This window comes from Momordica charantia, assembly GCF_013281855.1.
Source record: "Momordica charantia cultivar OHB3-1 chromosome 7 unlocalized genomic scaffold, Mcharantia_2.0 BLBB01000007.1, whole genome shotgun sequence".
Taxonomy (NCBI): domain Eukaryota; kingdom Viridiplantae; phylum Streptophyta; class Magnoliopsida; order Cucurbitales; family Cucurbitaceae; genus Momordica; species Momordica charantia.
The window spans coordinates 15303387-15322518 of NW_028275165.1; the positions used below are offsets into that span (position 1 = coordinate 15303387).

Below are 19132 nucleotides of genomic sequence, written 5' to 3' on the forward strand. Positions count from 1 at the left end.
TAAAAAAGATTGAGTACAACTTTTTCATTTAAGCTCTCCTTACTTATTAGGAATAAAAATGAAAATCAATTGGAATCAAATCAATTGAAAAGAATTCTATTCGTTTGATCTTGTTTACTAGAAATTTTCTAGAATTGGAATTATAATTCCTTTAATTTAATTTACTAAAACTATCTGGAATTGGAATTAGAATCGGATATATAACAATTACTACCCATTTCTTCTTTCTAGTTAATTACAGAAATATTATTGGGCAAATTTTTTAAAATTAAAATAGCAATAAATTTTAATTTATTTTATGACTATTTTATTGATAGTAAATATTTTTTATTATAACAATTTATTTAATATTAAGAAATAATAATTAAAATAAAATTACTTCAACTAAAATCATTTCTTCTTAGAAAATATAATATTATTAAATTTTATTGTTCCAATATTTAATAATAATGAATTATATTTACAAAATTTATTGATATTAGTTAATAAGAACAAAGTAAAGTTAAGTAATTAAAAGATTAAATATTAATTTATAATATTTTATAATAAAATCACATCAACTAATAAAAGTTGTATATATTTTTTATTAGAAATAAAATTATTAGTAGCATAAATGGAAAAGAAGTAATCAAAGTATAAATGATTAATTAAAAAAGTTATGGGCCTAATTAGAGAAAGGGAAAAAGTAATAGAGATAATGTTTTACGAGGGCTGTTTTATAAACTTATTTACACAAATGTCTAAAATTCTAATTTTATACGTTTAGATTTCTGTAGGTAGGATTTTATTTGAATTTCGATTTTACCCTTATTTATCGCATATACATTTATTATAGTTATTTGTTTTTTTTTAATTATAAAAAATTTAATTCCATAAATTATTATCTTAATCCTTTAATTATTGTGGGCTCATAAATTTTCAACACTAATCCCTTAGTTCACTCATTCAAAACCTTAATTTACTCCTTAAAAACAATTGATTCTCTTGATTTAGCAATATTATTAATTACAAAAATATCCAAATCATTCTCTCCGCTTTTGAAATGACCCAACATCTTCTCATCGGTGATCTTCGTATACTCAATTCTACTATTCCTTCGCTGGAGAATTATTCAACTGGTACAAGTCTTCACTAACCTTTGATATATCCATATATAAACTAAATTTCATATAAACTTCCTAAAATCACGGTTAGCAACTCACTCTCCAACTACAACCCTCTGATATATCCAGATTTTTTGAGACTTCTAAATAAAATCAATATTAGCAACTCACTCTCCAGCTACAATACTCAGATATATCCGGATATAAACTTCCTAAAATCACTGTTACAAACCCACTCTTCAACTACAATCTTCGGATATATCTGAATATAAACGAAATTTCATATGAACTTCCTTATATCCCCATATATACAATAGTTCACACAAAATTAGAGATCGAAAACAACCGTTGGAAACTACTTGGGCATGGAAGGAACATTGAAAGGATTTAAGAGTACAAAAAGAAAAGGTTTTCAACATTGTATAAATCTGAAAGAGAAAACTATTAGGATATATTGGAATGCAAACCTTTTGATCGTGATAAACGGAGACGAACTACTCCAAATTCATTCATTTTTTTATCCGTATATAGGCCCACCAAAGACTTTCAAATTCATTCATTTTTTATCCAAAACTTAGGAGTTAAGCCTTAACCCCTAGAATTAAATGTCATGCATATTCATGTCTCTCTCTTAGGATGAGTTAGAGTCTAGCATTTGCACTAAGAATTGCATTTTTGTAGCATATTTAAAGAAAATCAAACTAAAAACTCTATGCCATTCTCATGCATCATGCCACATGTGTATATATCATAAATTAAAAGAATATATCTCGCATTTATCATTTTACATGTCCATCGTTCTCATACATCACTAAAAAACTCTATATCATCTTATGCATGCATCATTCCACATGTTCATAATCATTTCAAAATTTTCTCTAACTTATATCCAACATTTGCATAACATCGTCTCATGCATATCAATTTCTATCTTAAAAAAATCAAAATATGTGCATTCTCCATTACATCATAATCAACATGAACTATTAGAAAATAGCTCAACAACCACATATTTACCATTCTTTATATACAAGGTACACAAAGCAACATAACATGGGAGAACTTAATGCTAAGCTAAAGAAAATTAGAGACGAAATCCACGAACAGGTCATGGAAGAATTGAATACTGAGCTAAAGAAAATAAAAGACGAGATTCAATAACATGTCATGAAGGTGCAGGATGTTGAACTAAAGAAGATGAGACAAGACATTGATAAGATTCAGGGGCAAGTAACAGAAATTTTAAATGTCTTAAATAGTATTGTTACAGTTGGGGACATTTCTCAACCTAACAATTTAGTCGAACCTCATAATAATTCATCACCTAAAGTGGACTCACCTCTTTGTCAATCAACAGAGGGCTCCCCCCAGCATAATTCATCACATGAATCTCAGCTTTCCAAGAAAAGCCAACAAGCTTCTACAATCTGTCAGATTGAATTCACATTCCAAGATGGATAAACATCAAAGACCAATTTCTCAGATAATTTAAAAAGTAAAGAAAAGGAGAATGTTGAAGAAATTGAGGATATTTTTGTTCTAAATGAATCCAAACATGACACGGGTATGACCCATACTCAACAGAGAATGGGAAAAGAATCTGCAGGGGAAGAATATGCTCAAAGATGGGGAAAAGCAATAAAACAACTGCTAGTGCCTTTACTTAATAAAGAACCACATCCTGAAACAAATATAAGCTCTATTAAAAGGAAAAATAAAATTCATGCAGTAATCTCGAAGCGCAAATGGAGTCACCAACAAGGATATGTGGTATACAATCCCTATACAGTACCTATAAACTCCCTATCTTTGCAGTATGACCCACAACTAAGATCGCCAACATTACCAGACAATCATAATAGTCGGAGACAACTAAAGTGAGAGAGCTTTAAACTGATACCAATATCTTATACCGAGTTGTTATCCCAATTATTTCAAGGTAATCTATTAGCTCCAGTACCCGTAGAGCCATTACGACCACCTTATCCAAAGTGGTACAACCCGCAAGTCCGCTGTGATTACCATGGAGGAGCTTTAGGTCATTCAACTGAGAACTGTACTTCACTAAATCATAAAGTGCAAGTTCTAATGAAGGCATGATGGCTAAAGTTTTCAAAGGAAGATGGTCCACACATGAAGCACTAGAATCATGAGTTCACGAGACTATGGAAACCAATGTGAATTTAATATTTTCCCACTATCAATAAAGTCTATTTCTTATTTGAAGTCATCTTTGAGATTGCTTGCTAGTGTTAAAACGACAATGAAGCTTTAGTCACCCATGATTTAGCTAAGTACTTGTAAAAAAGAATGTGAGTGTGTGGAAGTTGAGCTACTTTTCTTTAAAAAAAAAAAAATTTAAGTCATACATTCGTTCATGCATCACTCATATCATATCATTGGTTGAAAAAGAAAAGAACAAAAAAAAAACAAAAATGTTTTCTTTGAAAATGCTCTCGATAAAAATAAAATTACATATTTTGGAATTTTTCAATGATAATTTTTATATGGTCTACTCTTATAATTCTTGTTAGTGGAGAACTTAGCAAGAATCATAAACCAACCATTGTAAGTCACTTGGAGGAAACGAAAAAAGAAGTGAAAAAAAAGTTGTGAAAAAAGAATGAAAAATGGGAAAAAAATGAATATGTGAATGTCTTCAATGAGTCATAATCTTTTTCAAAGCTCAACCATTTTTCCGGACTTTGTTGTCAGGTTAAATCCGTAACTCAAACCAATTTTATCTTGATCTTCCTATTGTTCTCATGTGCTAACCAGCAAACCACCAAATTTCATATTGGGGCAAGCATGCCTATTTAGGTGAGAAACCAAAATTACTCACTCCCTGTAAAACCTTAAGCTTAGCCTGCTTTAAGCCTAATCTACCTTGAGCCTAGCCTACCGATATATGGTAAACATGGTCAACATTGAAAGTTGACCATTTACTGCAAAAGATCTTTTGCCCAGCGTCACATACAATATTTGTGATGAATATCAATATTTGTCTACTTACCATAAAAGCCCTTTGCTAAGCCCGACACATCTAATTGTGTGGTAAACGTCCAAAATTATCCACCTAGTGTTACCTTGAGAACTTTAAAGGTAATAAATAACATTGGGCTCTTATGATTTACTGCTTCATGAATTGGTACTTGTAGTTGCACAAACATCTCCCTTTTTTTACTGCCTTTATTCATACCTAAATTTTTCTTCTCAACTCTCTTTCGTCTTGTTCTTCAAAGCTTAATTCTTTGTATGTTCTTTTCTTTTGAATAAAAAGTGATGCCAAGACTGAGGATAATGATTTTAAGAATTGGGAAATTAGCGACCTGCCAAATAGTCTCAAGATCTCAGTCTCCTTTGATGAGTTTCGTTTGAGAGCAATTTTTACTGGAGCAGCAGCAAAGACATAATTTGGAACAACAATAGAGGCGACTACGCATGACCAACTTTTTCATATGTAATTGCACCCTATTTTGCTTGTAAAAGAGTATGTCTGGCCAAAAAAAAAGGATAATAAAAGAAAAAAGTAAAGAAAAAGAAAAAGGAAAAATAAAGAAAAAAATGAAATGTTTAAGACCATGACAATTCTTTAGTTCAATGACTGGGACAATCAATATAGATCACGAACGTCAGTTTCAAAGGCTTCAAGGTCTTTTTTACAAATCTTCAAATTGGGGCAAAGTCAAGCAATACTACATTGGGGCAAAGTTGTAATTGCATTTTACAAAACTTCGAAACAAAGATCGTCTTTAGATTGAGAAGATCTCACTTCTCTCACAGGAAATCTTTCGATCCTTCACTTCACAATGTGGGCTGTCACACAACATTTCCATAGAAAACTAGACTTTAAAATCGAAAGATGGAAAGAGAGGTCATTTACATTCAAAAATTGAACTTCTCATGAAGAACTACAATTGGAAGCCAAGATTGAAAGGGAGCCTTACATTCAAAAAGTGGGTTGCATGGCCATAAAGTGAAGCTAAATGCGAGAAAGAAGACTTTTATCAAAGATCTTGAGGTAAACCAAAAAAAAAAAAAAAAAGAGGCGAGATACACGAGATGAACTCTTAGGGAGTTACACAACAAATTCTCAAGGTTACTTATCCAAAGAAATGTTGATGAGACTTTTGTTTAGGAAGAGATTTTTATTGATTTGATGTTACTTATCTTTATAGGAGATTTTGTAGATTTTGTTTAGTTAGTGTTTTTGCCAAAAATAATGCCAAAGGGGGAGATTGAAAAAGTATTTTTTTTGGCATTATTTTTGAACCTCAAGCATTAATTATTCATTTTGGTAATTTTGTCTAACGGATTTATTTGAAATTTGTGATATATTTGATTGAGAAATTTGAGGGATTGATTGCTTTCTTTATCTCATTGCCTTTGATTTGGCTAGACTTAATTTTGACTGATTAATAGAATCTTTACCATATTTCGATGATTGGTTTTTCTCTTTAAATATTGAAACATTGTTAAGACAGTTTGATCGATCCAGCAATATTTTTCTCACGTATTGATTGATCCATTTTTGTCTTACTTACTGTTTGATCCTTTTTGATGAAAACGAAAATGGATTATTTGTTCTCTTTTGGTTATATATATTGAGAACGTTTTCGATTAAAGACGGTGAGTTTCATAAACGATTGTTGAATACACTGAATCTGACACAAGGGGAGCTTGTGAACGTAGATCGTCAAAGGGATTAGAGCAAGGGATTGCAGCATAAAATTAAATAAGGAAGTTCTTTTAAATTCATGCATAAGACAATATGTATTGTGTACTAATCTTTTGATAATCTATTTTAGATCTCTGGGTGTGGTTTAGTGGAGTAGGTTGTGAAACTGAACCACGTTAAACATGCCGTGTGTTCATCTACTTTTTTAGCTATGAATATTTTTAGCATTTTAACAAATCATATTAGTTTTTATTTATACAATAGAAAAGTAAATTTTACATTCATCGTTATCATCCCATTAAGTCATTAAATAACTTGGATAATTAGGTCGTTTCAATAATTCAATAAAATGAAAGAGATATCAATTTGATAGTGTACTTTATAAACCACATCTCATGACATTCAAGTGGGAATTATTTAGCAATTTTCGGTCATTTATGGTTTATTTACTTGCATAACTGATGTTTTTACAGGATCGAGCCATTAGAAAGAGTTGAAGCATTAATGATCAATTGAGAAGAAAACTAGAGCAAAAAGGAGAGCTTAATTCAGCCACATCAATCCCGCAGCGCCATCATACAGTGCCATGATGGCTGCAGGTCAGAATTGGAAGCAAAATTCTAAAGAAGCAACACCACGGCGCCATCCAGCAGCACCATGGCGCCTACAGACTAAGCTGAGGTCTTTTTCCATAGTGACAGCGGTGCTGTCTTGTAGCGCCATGGTGTTACGAACTTTGTGTGTCCGTCACAATTCTAAGACATCGCCATGGCGCTATAGCAATGCCCTTTCATAAATAAAAGATTAGTGCGTCGTTTTTTGAGGACTTTTGACATTCCTACATTGGACAATTGGAGTTTTGAGAGGATTGGCTCGAGAGTTGAAGCAAGGAGGGCGAGGAGACTATTTTCAAAGGCTCGTGATGATGGAGATTGAGTTAGGGACGGTCAATTGACACAACAACTTTAGTTTCTCTCATTTCCCCCATTTTTTTGGGAGAGACAGTTATGATTCATGATTTCTTGACTTATAAATTAATTGTATATTCAATCTTGGCATGTTTAATTTGTCTGCTTGTAGGTTTAGTTGGTGAAATCACTTCCCTAGAGCCCGTTCTCTATAAAAGTTTTCCTTAGAGTCTTTCAATCGTTTTGTTATTTGACTTTTGTGTCTAAAAAAAAATCTCTTGTTGTTTCTCTAGATAAAATTAGACATTAATATATGTAGTACTTGAGTGACTAGAAACCAAATCCGGTGGACTATATTGGTAATTACTTACCATTTTTATTAAAACTTGACATGTACACTTGTGCTAAGCATTTTCGGCTAGACAATTAGTCCATCTTTTCTGAAAAAATCTATAGTCAAAATCGTTCCCGACTATGCACCACTTCGATATTCGAGTTTCTTCGTATTCTCTAACATAACCTGCACCACACAGTAACAATATGATAACAAAACACTAGTTGGCAGCTTCTAAGTTACACCATTAGAAAGGTTATTTACCTAAAAATTCAATATAGGGGACCTTTCATATCAACTGAACAATTAATAGTAAAAGTTATATACCTAAAATTCAATATATATGTATTTAGCAAAATGATATAGGTGTATAAAGCTTTAAAATTTTAATTTAGAAACTATGAGGACTAAAATTGATACGCGGCAACCCAAACATATTGACTACTCGAGCCACAAGCCACTTGAACTTAATCGTATAGATGGTTTCAACCCTAAGGGTTAGATGGATTAACTTTGAAGTCGTTACCTTGAGCAGATAGAATACTCACTATGCTTGAGGTCGAAAACACCCCACGAGTTTGATGACCAATAAAAAAAGCATGCTCCGAGGGTAAAACACGAAAATCTAAGTTCTACCGCACAAAGAGATTCTGTATTTGAGGGAAAAAAACACTCACAATTTTATTGATAAGGGATGCAAGACCTTTACAAGGAAACAAATAATTGAAAGATGTTTAACTTAAATTGCCAACTTCCTAATCAAGTAAGGCAATTCTTTCTTTAAACTAATTTGATTAAAAATAAAATAATCCAATAAAATAAAAAGAAGGAAATCTTTTCCTTAAAAGAGATAGGTGGGCGGCAAGCAACGTCCAATTTGACACCAAAGGGAGTGGCGCCCATGGAGCAACGACGGCATGGTGCAGGTGGCATGGTGTGGACGCACACATGGGGTAAGGTGGCAAGGGCTGGCATGGTAGGTGGCACGCGTGGATGAGCAGTAGTGGCGTGCACTAATGCGGGAAGGCAAGGCGTGGTATGTAGGCATACGGGCGCTGGTGCCAGGCATGTGCGACAAGAGTGACAGCATGGGCAAGCGCTAGGCAAATGGATGGTGCGCACGGCTGAGGCAGTAGACGGGTGCTGCAAGAGATGCATGCAAGGCAGGGCGCGCGGCTTGGGACTGTTGTGAGGTGCGTAGGGGTGCTGGCGAGCGACATGGGGGGACCAATGGCAGGGGCCTATGCAATATGGCTATGTGCACAGTGTGGTTGTGTGGGGCTTGTGGGCGCACGTGCGAAGGCTGTATACATGCACGATAGGGACTTTGGCATGTAATGGTGTTGTCCTCGTATCATTACTTAGTTCAAATAAGTTGTTGCCAAACATAAGAATCAAATTTAAGACTCCCAACCAAAGAAAAAATTTAAATCACCTCAGTTGTAAGTCACAATTTAAAAGTTTAACTAGTATTACTTGGAAGCTCTAAGCTTTACCGGTAAATATAAATTTCAAACTAAATATATTTACTTTTACTAACAATTTTTCTTTTCCCATTAGGAAAACAATCAAAGTAGGAAAATGTGCCAGAAATTCAAATTTTATGTAGCTCGAGTGGCATCTCTTTCCATTTAATGAAGTTATTTTTATCTCAAAAAAAGAAAAGAAAAATGTAAGGAAAAATAATGAACAAGAGTCGAAACCGATAGGTGCTTCAACCATTTGAGTTATACTCGGTTTGGCAACCTTGTTACATCTTTAAAGCTAAATGTTTGGCTTTTATAATTCTCGATTTATGGTAGGTGCTAAATGTTTGACTTTTATAATTCTCGATTTATGTGTAAGGACATTTGTCGATGTGTTTAAGCCAACAAGCAATACCAATGGACAAAAATGTTGTCGCATCTATTGTTTTGAATGTCATTAATTCAATTACATGACGTAATTGTTTCAAGGAAAAAAAATACATGAGGTAAATCTATAGTCACTGCTTTTTAATAGTACATGAATCAATATCGACGTTTTGATAGTAATGCACAACCTAAAATGAATAAAAAGTTTTCTTTTCTTGTACAACAAGTGGAGGTGGGGAATTCGAACTCATGACTTTTTAGTCAGAGACATATACTAATTACCGCTCAGCAAAACTCGTATTGACTAAAATGAATAAAAGTTGAAAATATATTAACTAAAATTAACATTTTAAAAAGTACAATGATGAAAATAAACTAAAATCGAAAGTATAGTGACAAAATAGTATTTATATCTATTTGCTAGATCATTTTTCCTTAGGTGCCTTAACCTATTGACGTATGTGTTAAAATGGGCATACATTTTACACCTAAAGCCATTTATCGTCATTGAAAAGTACATTAAATTAAAACCAATTAAGTCCCCCACAAATTATAATGCATGTGTTGAGCACATCTTATTGACAGGGACATATTTGTCACTAAAAAAAGATTGGTTGATGATTGGTCAATTATCTTGATAATTCATTTTATCCAAAATAATTATAGGTTTTATCTACACAGATATTTCTCCTCCTCTTCCGTCGCCTTTTCTCGCCAGCCAAAAAACGATCGATTCTGGAAATTTTCTTGTTCGCTCTTCAGAAAAAATGGGGCTTTCGATATTGGGCTTCGTCTAATTCTTGAACTATTTGTAGTGCCTACTTCCATGGCTCTTCTCGCGCATGCGCCAGAATTTTCCATCGTCTCGAAGATTATCAGCGACCCCAATTCTAGAAATGTGAAAAGCTTCAGAGTTTCATCGAAATTGGGGATGATTGGCGCTAAGGCTGGGATTAATGTCGGTTCGGAAGTAAAACCTTGTGAAATTGGGGTATCGAAATGGGATCAGTATATAAGGCAGCACGGACAGTTTGCGACTCCGTTGAAAGGAGGTTCCAAGCTGAGCAAAGAGGAGGAAGAAAAGCAGAATTACTATGTGAACATGGGCTATGCCATACGAACGCTGAGGGAAGAGTTTCCGGAACTTTTCTACAGGGAGCTCAGCTTTGATATTTACAGGTATTTGGAATATCCCTTTCGTTTTATTGATTGTTGTGAAGTTTTTTCTTCCGTTTCTCTTGTATTGTCGATGTTAGATTAGAATAGAAGCCTAGGAGATTTGGTGTTATAATTTGTATGTTGTAATTGTTGGTGGTGGTAGGTTTCATTGAAGATTTCAGTTAGATCATGTGAGAAGGCAAGGGGGAAAAATCCATAATGAGAAATGATCAGTTTTCTCCATTTTTACCCCATTTCACAAACATCAGGACCTGTGTGGGAATTGAATTGGAAAGGATGATCCTGAGACTAGACCCAGTCGAAATTGAATTTAATTTAATTGGAAATGAGTTGGGAAGTTGTCGAAATTGTTGCAAGTTTAAGCATGAGTTTATGGTTGACTTGATTAGCAACTCACCAGCTACCAACTGTTTTTCTTGCGGAAATAGCATTTTGACTGGTCGAAGTATTTCCTAAGGTGTTACAAATCCCTTTTAAACAAAAATATTTTTAGAAAACGAAGTGAATAATGAATTATATATATATATATATATATATATATATATTTGTTACAAAGAGGATTTCTGATTAAAGGAGAAGACTTGTGAAAACTGTGAGCTTGGACAACAGTGGGGCAAAGGCAAAATTAGAGGTTCTTTGGGAACGAAAAATTTTGGTTGGAAACTTATCACACATGGATGAAATACTCCAGCTTGGTTGGTTCTAGGGTGAGAACTGAGTTGCAATAAGGTCTGTCTTTTGTGAAAGTTGTGAGGTCGAAATAGGGGTAGGCTTTAAAGGTAGACCATTTTAATAGGATGGAAAAAAAAAAAACCTTCTACAAGAGAATAAAGTGGATAATGGAAGTCAATTATCCATGTGTGGACTTTTGGTAGTTCCCTTCCCTCTTATGGTAGTTAGACAAGAATTAGGTACTTGTCGATTAACCTATGCCTATCAAAGCTATTTTTTTTTTCTTTTGCAGCAGGCTTCAGGACTTGAAGAGAAGGTTTCAACATGAAGCTTTGGAGGGGTCCTTACTTTTGTTTTAATTTTTCTTTGATAAGAAGCCTGATATATTAGAACAAATGAGGGGAAGAGGGAACCAACCCCTCCCAAGACTACCAAAGAGTAGCTTTCCAATCATGTATGAGGTGAGCTGTACACTATTGCAAAAACTATCAAAAGAAGTTGCTCTGCCTTCAGAGGCTCTTTGAAGTTTATAAACACTGTACGGGAATATTAGGGATTCAGGGGCTTGCAAGAGAAAAAAGCCTAATTAGAGATTTGTTGGGAGGAAGATGTTGTCTCTTTGTTGGAGTAAATTGGAGAAGATAGATTGCAACATTGTGTAGTCAATTTAGGTTGGAGGCCGTTTGTGCTTCCTGGCATAAGGGCTTCTTCTCCCCATGGCCTGCAGGTTGCTTTTCTCTGGCCTTTTTTTAATATATCCTCTCTGTTTCTCACCAAAGTTCTGGAAGGTACTGGATAATCATTCCTGGTGTCTTTAACATTGCTAATGGGATTTTAATTTTGTGGGATGATGGATCTATTTGGTAAAGGATGTTCGTGGTTTTAGATTTTTTCTTGTATGTTGGACGTACCTTTTAGTTTTTGGTTTGCACGATCGCATTATTCTCAAGGAAATCAGGTGTTTTAGAGAAAGGAGTTGAAAACTCTGGTGGTGAGTTGATGTGAGGGGATTTGGTGCTTAGTGTCACAATCGCACCTTTTCAAAGCAGCTCGAGTGATTGTGCGGCACTTGCTCTAGCTCAAACGAGCAAGTCAGCCGGGAAAAACTGTAAGTTGCGGACAATCTCGGTCGTGGGTCTAGCCTCCGCTCACGTTTTAGGAGAAAATTGGTTTTAGAAAACGTGAGAGAGAAAAACAGTTGAAAACATCTTTAAAACAAGCATTGTAGACATTTGATGCAAGAAAGCTTTGATTGCAAGAAAGCATACAACAGTTGGTCGGGGGGAGGTTTGATGACTACTTGGTCTCCCCTAAGGTACATTATAAGGCATTTTTGGTGTGACAGGTGTAGACGTCCTAAGTGGTGAGGAGTCACTCGGTGGCCTACAGGGCCCGTGTGAACTCCGATTGGCTTGAAATTTGGCGTGCTCACATATCTTACTAATACACACCTAGTTCCAAAGCCGCTCGGCCAAATTCCACCTACAACCCCAAAAACCCGATACAAGAAAATTACACTAGAAAGCTTTAAAGACATGAAAGGAAAGCGAGTGGTGAGGATGGTTTGGACATGCGGCCATGGGGAACACACCCTGGACAAGCATGCCCACAACACTTAGCAACTTGTGTGATAAGGATGTTGTCTAAGAAATCCACAATAGGAATTAGAATAAAAACACAATTTGATTCAATAGGTCGTTAACTTCCTTTAACCTTTGTGAAACCCGTTTGTCTAATTGAATGGTATAGCCTATTGGAGTGCCCTTCGTATGGTTCAGAGGCTTGCCAAAAAGAGGCCTAATTAGAGATTTGTTAAGGAGATGCTAAGGTCATTACTTTGCGTGAGAAATTTTGATGTGGATAGAAACATTGTGGAGTCAGTTTGGAGTTTAAGGTACCAGGGTCATTGTTCTTGGTGTCATTAGGATGTACTGAAAGGAACTTTCATAGTGGTATTGGATACCAATACTTGACAAAGGATGTACTGAAAGGAACCTTCGTGGTCCTTGATTTCTGCTTGTTCGATAGATTTAACCTTTAGTTTTATGTGTGTGACTGACATTCTTCTCAATATAATCTGGTGTTTTGGAGAGTGTAAGAAGCTCTAGTTGGTTGATGTGAGGGGACTTGATGCTTAGCAACTTGTGCGATGATGGTGGGTGCATGTTAGAGTATTAATAAGGAGCTATTGGCAATCTTATTATGATATTAGTAGTGGTATAATATGTTAGAGTATTAATTTTATGTAGTTGCCCTGTGGTGGGAGCAGTAGGAATAGCAAGATATTGTGTTTTTGTATTTTGGGATAAATAGAAGAAGGAGAGGATTTTGAAAGAAAATGGAAAACAGAAAAAAAGACCAAGTGTTGAGAAAAAAGAGAGATGAGAAAGAGAGGGAAAAAAAGGGAAGAGCAAAGTAGAAGGAAAAAATTTAGAAGAAGAAGAAAAAAATACGTGGAGACAGTGGGAAGAAGAAAGGAAAAGGGGGAGGGGGGAAACGAAAGAGAGAAGATGAAGTAAAATTCTGATATTTGTGAATTCTCCAATGCGATGGAGTTTTTTTCCTTAAAAGGTGTGGAAAGATTTTATTTCTGTTATAGTCATGGTTATCCTTTTGAGCTTTGTTGCTGCTGGTTTGAAAAGCCAAGGAAAGTTTCTGGTTGTGCTGGTGAACATGCAAGTGAGGAAAGATTCAGGCGATGCTATTATTGGAAACATCTGGGTTCATTGAAGCTGCTCTTTGGGTTTGCCTTTTACTTCGACTAATGTGGGTGCTCAGCTAGAAGATGTTGGTGGTGGTCTAATATCTTGTTATTTTTTAAATTTGGAGATATGCTTGTTTTATCTTTTGCAAATGTTCTAGATGGTCAAGTGTCTGTTCTTTTGATGTTATGGTTTGATGGGTATTTTTTGTATCTAGTTGTATTTAGTTGCTTGATGAATCTTTTCCTAAGCAAGTTGTTATCGTTTCGGGTAATTTTTCATTTCATCAATGAAAAGTTATGTTTCCTTCAAAAATGATTCTTAGGAAGTTGGTTAGAGTGGATGGTAATAAATAGTGGGGGTTAGAAATTTGGGGGATAGGAAGAATTTTGGGGATTAGTTAGTCCTTTTGTAATTAATTCTAGATGATGCAGTTTCTCATAAGCTCATAGGCATACCAGTCTTTTGGCCTTTAGTGCAGTGGTCGTCTAAATTTAATGGATGGTTTATCTTTATTGGTAGAATGTGCAACTTTTCTGTATGTTACCTCCATGAGATTACATTGGTCTTCCCAAAGATCCAGTTTAACCCTTGCGACCGCCATGCCGTGTATTGACTGGATTGTCAAATTTACAGTCTTGACTCGAGTTTCACTCTTTGAACCTCCAAACCCAACTTAGTCACGATCTTGGTTGACAGAAATTTGTTGGTAGCTCTATTGTCTATTGTCTAGTATTTCTATCACCACTTGTCCATTCACAAGGACCAACACATGCATCAACCTCTTTTGCACAGACTCCTGGGTTATTACCATGTCATTAAGTAGCTGTAGTGGATTTACATGATGAGCTACATCATGTCTCTTTTTCTTTTTCATCTTCCGTATTCCCATGCTTTGTACACCTTGTAACCTCCTTCTTAGCCTCTTCAAGCATAAAAAGCATTTAGCTTTTCTCTCTTCAAGCAGTCCCGCACTCTATGCATCATCCCACATGGGCCGAGTTAGATGAAGAAGATTGGGAAAGCTTCCCTTTGCCTTTGTTAAAATTCTTCTTGAACTTACAATAAGCCTCGGGCCTCTTGCCATTCTCTTCCTTCTTCTCCTCCATGGAAGGTGTGTTAATGAAATGATAGTCCACCAAGGCATCCGCTGCTGCAACGGTCATAGGTAAATCCTTCACACCTCGTCTTATCAATTCGATTTGTGCCCACGGTTGTAAACTTGAGAAAAAATTGAAAAGCTTGTCCTCTTTGGACATGTTATGGACGTCTAGCATAAGCAAATTGAACTCTTTAATATAATCTTTCACTGTTACTGTATGCTTCAGCTTTTTGAGAGCCTTCCTTGCAACCCATGATGTATTACAAGGTAGGAGAGGATCCTTCAACTCCTTTTCCATGGTCTCCCATGCTTCTATTCTTGGTCTTACCGCATCTTCATTGAAGATGCGTACGCTATCAAAGTTTGGCGTCCCCGGAGAGGTACATGCTTGCTATGCCCACTCTACCTTCATCCGGGATCTGTGCAGCTTCGAAGTAGTCCATGGAATGCCTTTGGTTCCAGAATCTTCACCTTAGTCGAGGCAGTGTTGTCTTTGAAAGGAGTCCCGATGAGGGCTCTCTTTACCAATGGGACTTCATTACTCGTTCACCCTTCAACACATCAAGTTTAGTTGAAATAGTAAAAGAATAAGAATCAAGTTCACCTACCACCATTTTCAACCATTCCCCGATCTCTGCCATGAAGTACTACTAAAAGAAACTTGAATCTCTTTGAATCAACTATCGTTTTGTGCCACCACTTCTCCAAGAGACGACATTCCCTCCTTTGGAACACCACGTAGTCCTTGAGACGACTTACATGATCACGAACTGGCTCAGTCATACTGATTGGCTTGTGAGGAATTATCCATCAAAGATAAAAACCACGCTTTGATACCAACTGGCACAGTGCTAAAATCCTCCTATGAACTTTTTGCTTTGTGCTAAGGACTCAATCTTAGTCGGCCTTCACTCACTAACCCAGGATGAGCACAATCACAAAAGAACACAACAACAAATAAAGCAAGCACAACACACGAATTATGGGGAAATAGCCCCATATTCCTACCTAACTTGAATTATGTTACAAGAAGGAAGGTACAACTGTCGGGATGGAATGCGATCCTATAGAATTCCCAACATGGTACCCACTGACAACCCAATTTGTCTTTTGAGCTTTGCTACCCTCACTTCTAGATCTCTGTCCATTTATCTCTACCAAAAAAAGAAGAACGAAGATTCAAGTAGCAAACTTTTGGACATCTCTCAAGAAAAAGGCTAGAAACAGGAAGTGAGTGAAAGAGCATCAAACAATTTCAAATAAAGAAAAAACCGCGCTCTGATACCAACATCGTCACACCTTGATCCCACGAATGCTTATGTGCTTTTGGTCTTGGCTCATCTCGCCAAACTAGTCGTCTTTGATTCCACCCTAGTAACAAACCTCCTTCACTTAAGGCCTCTCGACGAACTCGTTGAGGGTAACTTCATTCTCTAACGAATGAAACATGGGTCAGATGCTTTTCACCCAAGCATCAAAGGTACAAGTCTCTACGCTGACCTCTCTGGAAGTGTTGTATAAAAAGAATTTTTACAAACACAAAAGAGTTTATCTTTTTGCCTATCAACGGGCAATACAAGGATTTTTTTCAAATAAACTTGAAAAAACACAAGATTGAAAAAACAAAGAAAACATTTGAGCGTGAAAGCAAAAATCATTTCGGCGGATTTCAAAGCATTTTCTCACTCCCTTCATTCTCTATAGGTGTGTCCCCCTTGGTTACTTGGCTTCTATCTTCTCCATCCACGGCCTATTTTCTCCTTGTTCAGACAAGTTTCGAAGGAGTGGAAGACTCCACACAAACATACTAATTATTAGTTTTTGTCTTGACTGCTTCATCCTCATTTTAATTGGTCTCGTCCTCCGAGTCACTTAAGACAATGAGTTCCTTGCATTTCCTTGTAGTTGCTCCCTCTCTATCTTCTTTATGATGTCATTGGAAGGACTGCTACCCAAAAAAAGTCAAAATGTTCATTTGGGAGCTTAGTCTCACGGGGCCTAAACACCCATGATTAGATCCAAAAAGGCCTCCCTTCCTATGTGACTTTGCCAAGGTGGTTTACCCTTTACAAGTTTCTCATCGGGCTCTTGCTGGAGTTTTGTAAGACTCGTTTGGTAATGTTCTTGTTTTTTGTTTTTCGTTACAACAAACAAGAAATAGGAACAGTACCAAAATAAAAAACGAGAACGTTACCAAACAGGCTCGTACTTTCCACTTTACTTCTCTTTTTCTGTTTCCTGGGATATTGTACTTCCCATATTTAATTGGCTTTTGGTCCTTGCCAAGGACACGAACACCTTCTTCCCTTGATACTGGTGAGGCATCCATACAAAAAAGACAAGAAAAACCTTTAGCTTCACTTTGTTAGAGCTTTTTTTTGGGACCTTTTCGCTCGACAGGAACAATAGAATTTTCAAACAATATTGAAAGAAAAATCATTTGATTGGTTTATAGATTCTTAATCCTTTTTTAGCTCTTTCCTGGCGTAAACTTCTCCTTTCAAAAACTATAGAACTAATACTCTTTTGGCCAATTGGAAGAACCTTTTTGTTATCTCCTTGGGGTTGCTTCACTTTCCTACCCCTCTTGTATTTTCAGTCTCTATTAAATCGTTTCTTACCAAAATAATAATAGCAATAATAGTAATAAATGGGTATGGCTTATAGTGTGTGAATATATATTATTGATGAGAAAGCACAAAAATAAAGGCCACAAGCCATGAAGGGGAAAAAAAATGAAAAGAGCTATTTAGAATAACTTTGCTTAATGTGCACACTAAAAGTCTGCCAGATTCTATTCCTAACCATCTTCAGAGAACAACAATTCAATTAGTGATGATTATTGAATACGGATGTGGATGGATAATTTTTTTTTTTAAGTTCAACGCGAGGATGGGGTATTTGAACTTTCGACCTTTTGGTCGAGGATAATGTCTTATTAACTATTTGGGCTAGAATGACACTGGAGATGGATAATTAACTAGTTTGCAAGATTCTATTCCTAACCATCTTTGAAGAATACCAATTCAATTATTGATTTTGATTTTTGAATACAAGATGTGGATGGATATATATATATTTTTTTTACTTCAGCATGTGAGGGTGAGGATTTGAACCTCGACCAAAGATCAAGGCTATATGCCTTATTAACTAGTTGAGCTATGTTCGGATTGGTAATGGAAATGGATAATCTAGAAGTTGTGTTATTTGATAACTGTTCAAATGGGATATGTTTGGGCATTTCACCACGTAACACAAAAATTTGATGCTGATTATATGCAATTGGAATTGTTCTTTGAAAGGACAAGTTCTTTTCAAATTGCTTATATTCAATTGTTCTAGCTTATCTTCTTTAGTAATATTCTAATTTTTCTCCTGTTCTTACTTATATGCAAAGGGATGATATTGTTTTCAAAGATCCTCTTAACACTTTCACTGGCATTGAGAATTACAAGTCAATCTTGTGGGGGCTACGATTCCATGGAAGGATCTTTTTCAGGGCTTTGTGGGTCGATATCATTGGTGTATGGCAGCCAATGGAAAGCGTCATCATGGTTCGATGGACCGTTCATGGCATCCCACGAATCCCATGGGAGAGCCGCAGTCGATTTGACGGGACCTCCGAGTATAAGCTTGACAAGGAAGGTAAAATCTACGAGCACCGTGTCGATAATATAGCTCTCAATTCGCCACCTCCCAAGTTTCGGGTTCTCTCCGTGGAAGAGCTAGTCCAGGCGATGGGCTGCCCTTCTAATGCCAGACCCACTTATTTCGAAACGTCGTCTTCTTCAGCTTCAAACAAGACATAGTTTTGCTGAAACTGCTGAAAAAGTTTTGGGATCTGCTGTGGTTAATGGCGTCTGTTAATATATGATGATACACTATATATACTGCTAGGTGCTACCAAAGTTTACTGCACTTTCTTTGTATGTATAATCAGGTTGTAATTACTCTTAACCTATGTTTGCCAGCTTACGAGCCTTGTAAAAATATTGTAAGTGATGTATAATGTGAATTTTAAAGGCCAATTTTGTACATTTCTGGTTTGTTTCCTATTCTGATGATGAGATTACATATATACTCTATTTTAGGGAGAATATATATATTATTTACAATAATATAACCATTTTGGTTCTTAAATCTTCACAATGTTATTTGATTCTTAAACCTTTAAAATGTCAATTTTTTTGTGTTAACCTAAACATAGCTCAATCGATAATGGGGTCAAGAAACTTATGTTCGATCAGAAGGTTGCGTCTAATGTTGTACTTAAGTATTTTTGAAAAATTTTTTTTACATTGGAATTATTTTACCATCCAATGTCGGATTAGTCGGACTTCAACTACACTCACATCAACATGTTGCCAGTAGAGTGGCAATAAAAATCAAAATGATCAATTTTTTAAAAAAAAACAGAAAAATTAAAATAGACATTAGTACCAAAATAAATATTAGTTCAAGCAGTAAAAGTTGAATCATCTAAGATGTTTGAAGACAGAATGAGATTCAAACTAAATTATATTCGGTGCTAGAAAAAAAAAAACTAGATTTTATTGATTTTACCTTAATCACTAAGAATAACTTTCAAAACTGTTTGCTTT

General features: G+C 35.6%; 1 protein-coding gene across 1 annotated transcript; it reads left to right on the top strand.

The window, feature by feature from the left end:
- The first annotated feature begins 9538 nt into the window (after positions 1-9538).
- Positions 9539-18568, top strand: LOC111016186 (DUF2358 family protein (DUF2358)). Its single transcript, XM_022291482.2, has 2 exons — positions 9539-10055; positions 17929-18568. The coding sequence occupies exons 1-2, from the start codon at positions 9703-9705 to the stop codon at positions 18338-18340; spliced, it is 765 nt and encodes a 254-aa protein (XP_022147174.1). The 5' UTR covers positions 9539-9702; the 3' UTR covers positions 18341-18568.
- Positions 18569-19132: the final 564 nt, after the last annotated feature.

Bases quoted from the DNA above. Each gene is read 5' to 3' on its own strand.
- LOC111016186 (XM_022291482.2), top strand. From the start codon at position 9,703: ATGGCTCTTCTCGCGCATGCGCCAGAATTTTCCATCGTCTCGAAGATT. The intron at 10,056-17,928 runs GTATTTGGAATA...TTATATGCAAAG, and splicing joins CTCAGCTTTGATATTTACAG to GGATGATATTGTTTTCAAAG.